Genomic DNA, 7,265 nt, shown 5'->3' on the forward strand with positions numbered 1-7,265 from the left:
AACTTATGCTGGAGAGGATGTGGGGTAAAGGGAACACTCCTGCATTGCTGGTGTGAGTACAAGCTGGTACAGCCACTTTGGATATCAATATGGTGATTTCTCAGAAAATTAGAAAACAACCTACCTCAGGACCCAGCAATACCACTTTTGGGTATATACCCAAAGGATGCTCCATTGTACCACAAGGACATGTGCTGAACTATGTTCATAGCAGAATTGTTTTTCATAGCCAGAAACTGGAGACAACCTAAATGTCCCTCTACCAAAGAATGTATAAGGAAAATGTGGTACATTTACACAATGAAGTATTACACAGCAGAAGAAAATAATGACATCTTGAAATTTGCGGGCAAATGGATGGAGCTAGAAAACTTCATATTGAGTGAGGTAACCCAGACCCAGAAAGACAAATATCATATGTACTCACTCATAAGTGGCTTTTAGACACAAAGCAAAGAAAAACCAGCCTACAATTCACAATCCCAGAGAACCTAGACAGCAAAGAGGACCCTGAGAGAGACATACATGGATCTACTTTACACGGGAAGTAGAAAAAGACAAGATCTCCTGATTAAACTGGGAGCATGGGGACCAAGGGAAGCGGAGAGGAAGGGAGGGGAGTGGAGAAAAATATATAGCTCAATCAAAATGATAAAAAAGAAAAAAATCTAAAACAGTAATTCAGCTACTTGATGGATCAAGAGTTTTCTTATTTTAAAAGATTTTATTTTATTTATTTATGTGTATTTGTGTGAGTGTGTGTGTGCACGTGCACACGTATGTGTGTGTGTGTGTGTGTGTGTGTGTGTGTGTATACACATGTGTGCATCCATGCAGGTGCCCATGGAAGTCAGAAGCAGGCACCAGCCACCTGGGAGCTGTGTTTCCAGGCTGTTGTCAGCTGGAAACTGAACTCTGCCCTTGTAAGAGCAGCAGGCACTCTAAACCACTGAGCTATCTGTACGTCTCTAAGGGGATTTTCTTTTAAACGGCTCAGAAGAGCACAGAAAAGAATCGTCTGAAAACCAACCAAGATTGGGAGCAGTTATGACTGGCACTGGCCCAGCACCTTCACTCCTCAGCACAGTGTGACCTAAACTCACTTGGCAGGAGCCATGTGTGCTGTGGGATTGGCTGATGGTTGACAGAAACCCCATTTGATTTCTGAAGGGGTGGGGAGTAAACACTGGTTCCCAGCAGTTTCTCAGTTGCTGTTTGGGCTGATGGGGACCTCAGGTCACCCCCAGGGCACTTGGTGAGGTTTACAGCTTGCTCAAGTACATAAGCCCTCTTTCCTTCTCCTCATGCGAACTCCGGCTCTGGGGCTGAGAGGTACCCTGTTATTGTGGCTTAAAGTGTTTTTGAGGAAACTCTTTGGAAAAAGTGTTGCATACATAAAGAGAACTCCAAAACCAACAATATTCTGGCAGACTGAATATTAATCACTTAAAAATGTAGAGTCAGTAAACTCTGGCTGGCCGAGTTCTAGCAGGTGTGAGGTCTCTCAGCTATGACCAGCAGGACCAGAATTCTGAGAGAAACTTCTAAACCAGTGTAAGTTCATTAATGCAAAGCAGCTGAGCACACTAGCCCCTCTTTCACCCGTCTTCGTGTATTAAAATAATATTTTTTCATTTATGTTACATACCAGCCAGTTTCCCCTCCCTCCTCTCCTGCCATCCTCTCCCTTTCCCACTTGCCACCCCCCCCACTCCTCCTCCATCTCCATCCAGAAAGGGGCAGGCCTCCCATGGGCTTGCACAAAGCATGGCAGGGCCCAGCTCCTCCCTTTACATCGAGGTAATCTAGCATCCACCCATCTTTTACACTGAAAGGGATAGAGAAAGGCTTGATTAATTCTCAGCACCAATGGAGTCCCTTATGGCATTTATCTGACTACAGGTAGGCATTAGCTCTGTCCTAGTCAGTTGTAGCCGTCAACCTCACACAGCTGGAGTCAGCTGAGGAGTGAGGCTCCATGCAGGGTATGCCCAGGTCAGACTGGGGAGGGAGAACTGTCTTGACTGCTAATTGACATAGGAGGGCCCCGCCCACTGTGGGCAGCACCACTGGCCAGGTGTTCCTGGACTGTGTCAGAAAGCCAGCCCAGTCTGAGTCTGTGAGTGAGGCAGCAAGCAGAGTTCCTTTGGGATTTCTGCTTCACGTTCCTGCTTGAGTTCCCTCCTCAACGATGAGCTGTAGCCTGGAAGCTGAAACAAACCCTTCCAACCCCTGAGTTGCTTTTGATCATGGCGCTTGCCACAGAAACAGAAAGCAACAGGGCAGGTTCCTAAGCTTTGCTGCTTGGTTGGCTCCGTGATGTATAGCTTGTTCTCTTCTACCCCCTGCCCAACGGAACCCACAGCTTCCAGTGGAGACCCGGCCGCTATCTGCTGAGTGGATAGATGAGCTAGTTACACGAAGTTTTACACTCCCGGTCTCTTTAGCCACATAATAAAATATACTTAGAGATAATGTGGCCATAAAGGCCCATGAGTTATGCAATTTCATTAAGTATCTGCTCTCTCTTTTCATTGTTGGGAGTGTTCTAGCTCTCTCTTTCTGAATATAATTCTCTTCTGCCCTCCCACCCACTCACCAGCAGCTCCTCCCAGCCTTACTAAACCCTAAGATCCAAGGCCATGTCTGCAGGCTCCCATAGCCTGTTTTCCTTCCCTCTCCTGCCAGCGACCTTATGCCAAGCCTCCTCCTTGCCTGTGAAGGCACTTGGGTCTAAGAGAAAATAGCTAACAGCTGTCCTGATGTGGTGGGTGGAAAGGAAACACAACTGCTTAGGGCCAAGGACACATGAATGACATTTAGCCTGGAGTGAACAGAGAAGGGTCCTCTGGGCTGGAGCAATTGCTGATGTGCTCATGGCTCCAAGGACCTGACCTGCTCTACTCCACCCTTGCCTGCTCCTGCCCACTCATTTTCCATTTCAGAGGCCTCATTAACTCCTGGCTTCCTCACCCTTTTCCTTGCTTATCAGAGCTCCCGCCTGAGAAGCAGCTATGTTCTTCTGAGGACCCCTGCTTCAGAGCGGTAGCCCTTTGGGGTAGGGCTGTCTCTAGGACCCTCAGCACACTATAGATCTGCCCTACTCCCATTTCAGATGCTGTGACAAAATATCCAGAACCAAAGAAACCTGGAGGATAGAAAGGCTTAATTTAGTTTGTAATTCCAGATTTCAGTCTGTCATTGGGGAAGTCAAGGAAGAAAAGTCAACTTAACATCCACAGTCAAGAGCAGGGAGAAATGCATGAACACATGCTTGCTTGCTTAACATCCATACTCAAGAGCAGAGAGAAATGGATGCATGCATGCTCGCTTCTGTAACATTCAAAGTCAAGAGCAGAGACAAATGGATAATCGCATGCTCACTTGCTTAACATCCATAGTCAAGAGCAGAGAGAAATGGACTCATGCTCGCTTGCTTAACATCCAAAGTCAAGAGCAGGGAGAAATGCATGAGTGCATGTTTGCTTGCTTGTGCTCAGCTTGATTTCTCCATTCTTATACAGTCCACAACCGTCCAAGACGCCTTGCCTAGGGAATGGTGCCAGTCACAATGGGCTAGGTCATCCCCTATCAATGAACATAATTGAGACAATCCCCAACAGACCTGTTCATGGGACAACCCAATACAAACAATCCTTCACTGAGCATTTCTTCCCAGGTGATTCCTGCTGTGTCCAGCTGATCATCAATAATTGATAAGATCATCATCAATATTTACTAGATAAGTAAATGATGAAAAAACAAGGACAACATAGGCAGTATGCATGTTCACAAGGATTGTAAAGCAAAGAGGTGTGAGGAGCAGAATAATTCTAGTGACAGTCAGGAATTGGAGGAGACCGTGTGGAAAGAAGGGAGGAAGTGGATGAGGGGCAGAATGTTTCTCCTGAGTGATTACAATTGGTAGAAAGTTTGATTCAGCTCAAGAATGTAATTTTGTTTGAACAGATGGACACAATGGGAATTAAAACCATGCCACCATCTGAACACAGACACATTTCTTCGAAATAAGGCAATTTGAATACAGCCCATTATGGGCATATATCATTGTTCCAGTAAATGTCCTATTAAGCAAGAAGCTCATCAGTGTAAGTGGTACGGAATATTTGAGCAAGAAAAAGCTTAGAACTGATGACTCTTGTCAGAAGCACTGAAATGGCCAATGCCTGCAGGCCCTCAGCTAAGGTGCTACACTCCTGTGGTTCTCAGGGGTGAAGCTAACTTATCATCTCATTCAGGTGGGCTCCTCTGGCTTGGCCTCCAGCCGTGGGACTATTCAGAAGCAGCATGACATTCCTCTCAAAAGCTTTCCTTAGGCATTAAAGAAAAGAGACATCTTATTGTTGTTGTTGCCCTCAAATCTTTTAGGCTAAACATTCAAGAATAAGAAGGGAACACAGGAAATCCTCCATCCAATCCATTAATTTTACAGATGGGGTCGAAGATTTATCTAGCTAAATTTGGGTGAGTTTTTTTTTGCTCTTGGAGTCAGATTCAAAGTTACAAAGTAGAGCAGCTAGTGGGTTGGATGGTAGTCAGGAGGGAGTGTGGGTGACTCAAGACAAGCCAAGACTAAGAGATTCACCACAGCAGAAAAAGTACTGACCAGAATCTGGCAACATACCGTTCATCTCTGAGTTACATTCTCAGGGGTAACCTCTGAGCTGGGAAAACAAACAGACAAAACAGGCAGCAGGAGACCACTTGTCGTCTGGATTCATGTCCAACAGTGATTTTACAATATAGATAATAAGGTAGCAGTACCGCCTCCCCCACTCCATCACTTTTGAAAGTAACAAAAACAATTGTGTGCTGGGCCCAGTGAAAACTGAGATCAATCTTTACCCTGTTTCTAGGTGGGTGACCCTGGGATGATAAGTGTTTGCAGTCAGTAAAATGGAGAAGTTACCACTTCCAGCAGGGGGCTGTTGTAGGGTTTAAATGAAATGGTGTCTACAAAGCACTCCTACATACACGGATGCTCACAGGAATACTGCCCGCAATGCTGACGGGCAGATGCGGCCTGCTGACTTTGAATGGAACACTGAATAAACAAATTGAGGGGTATGCATGCATGTGCTCAAGCCTCAGGAGGGAATGGAATTGTGTTATATGCCACCATGTGCAGGGGCCATGAAACCATTACACTTCTATACAAGACAGCTACCAAGGACACACATAGTGATTCCACCTGCGAGATCTGGAGTAGGCGAAGTCCGAGAGACAGAGAGGACAAGCCACCAGAGGCCAAAGATAAAATTCAAGGGATGTTCATATTCCAAAGGTCCAGAGATTCCAGTGGGGATTATGAAAAATATAGGGATGGATAATAACTGGTTGCCCATTATTTTGGAATGTACTTCATGTCATTGAACTCTTCACTTAAAAAAAAATGATCAAAAATTGGGACTGGAGAGATGGCTCAGCTGTTCAGAACATGTACAGCTCCTGCAGAGGACCAGAGTTCAGCTCCAAACACCCACACTGGGCAGTTCACAACCACCATTAACTCCAGCTTCAGTGGACCCAACCAATGCCCTCTTTCTGACTCTGCACGCGTGCGCGCACACATAGTCTTTTTAAGATTATTTATTATGTATATACTGTCTGTCTACATGTGTGCCTGCAGGCCAGAAGAGGGCACCAGATCTCATTACTGATGGTTGTGAGTCACCATGTGGATGCTGAGAATTGAACTCAGGACCTCTGGAAGAGGAGTCAGTGCTCTTAACCATTGAGCCAACTCTCCAGCTCCACAATCTTTTTAAAACTATGCTGTTGTGCACATTTCACCGTAATTACAAGCCAGAGACTAGAGTGTCTGCCATGAGCATACGCAGCACGTGCCATTGCCACTGCTGACCTTATTCCACCCACTTTACCTGCTCCAGGTAGTGCAGCGACAGGTTAATGTACTTGGCCTCTGTCAGGAGCAGGCCCCCCACTCCAGTCTTCGCAACACGCTCTGACCCTGCCAGGTCAACCAAATGGAGCTTCGCGCGTCGGAGAGTGGCAGATCCCGGCTCCTTGCTGGTCAAGTGAACAGTGAAAATACAGTGTGATCGGGTTGAAGCTTGGTTCATAGGAGTCTAAAAAAAAATGCAAAATGTATAATAATTTGACTTGAGAAATTCAGAGTATCAAAAGACTTTTAGATTATATTTCTAATAGCATGGCATTGCTCATGAAGCCAACACTCATGAATGAACTCCTCAACATCTGTTCTCTTCAGCATGGTGTTACCTGCCAGATGGCTGGGTGAACCCCTCAGTGTCTGTGCTCCTCAGTGTGGTGTTACTTGCTAGGTGACTGGTAACAAAGGTAGATGGGTTATTCAGAAGGTGACAAAAGCATCCTACTGGGATAAATATGGAGTCTTTGGGGGATAGGGAGGTGGTTCAGTTGGTAAAGACCTATAGCGTGAACATAAGACCTGAGCTTGAATTCTCAGAACCCATGTGTGTCGATACCCTAGCCCAGGGTGGGGTGGAGCAGAGACAGGTCGATTTCCAGGACGTCACTGGTCAAAGAGTCTAACCCACCAGTGAGAGACCTTGTCTCAAAAGCTAGGGGAGAGGATTGAGAAGACGCCCAGCCAACCTCTGGGCACCAAATGCACAGGCACAGAACAACACCCACCCATAGCCATGGCCCCCACAGAGAGACAGACAGACATGAAAAAAGACACACGTAGAGAGAACGAGAGAGGCTAAGTCTTCTGACCTAGATGAGAACATCACCGCTTTATACAGCTGCAATCCATACTTTAACCCAACCACAGTGAAATGCTTAATGATAACATCATGGAAAACGGGTAGGAATGTGTATTCTGGGACACATCGCTACCTCAGCTGCAGACCCAGTCCACAGCAGAAAGGCTCACTATCACTGCTACATTCATCACAGCTAGAAAACTCAGCCAATGTAATAATCCAGAAATAAACAGAAGGCACAAGCAGAGGAAAAGAGGGACCAAGAATTTCATTACACATGGAAGTGAGGGAGATTTATCTAGAAAATTCAAGAGCATCTACAACCAAATTGATAAGAACCAGGAAACTGTTTTGCAGAACTAGTTCAGTAAGGGCACAGGATGAGGACCCATGGAATCCCCAGAACCCACAGAAATCCATGTGTGGTAGAGCACATCTGTCATCCCATTGCTCCTAAGGCTGGATGGGAGATGGGGAGAAGAGGGTAGAGAAGATCCTGAGCCAGCTGTCCTGGGGTGAGCAGTGGGGGGA

The 7,265-nt window shown here is 46.1% G+C and overlaps 1 protein-coding gene across 1 annotated transcript in view; it reads right to left on the bottom strand.

The window, feature by feature from the left end:
- Window positions 1–7,265, bottom strand: part of Kif6 (kinesin family member 6) — a 320,310-nt gene that overhangs the window by 203,204 nt on the left and 109,841 nt on the right. Inside the window, exon 7 of the mRNA XM_026785828.1 lies at window positions 5,904–6,110. Coding sequence (XP_026641629.1) covers window positions 5,904–6,110 — 207 coding nt within the window. The remainder of the gene's footprint in view (window positions 1–5,903; window positions 6,111–7,265) is intronic.

Source organism: Microtus ochrogaster, linkage group LG2, assembly GCF_000317375.1.
Source record: "Microtus ochrogaster isolate Prairie Vole_2 linkage group LG2, MicOch1.0, whole genome shotgun sequence".
NCBI lineage: Eukaryota > Metazoa > Chordata > Mammalia > Rodentia > Cricetidae > Microtus > Microtus ochrogaster.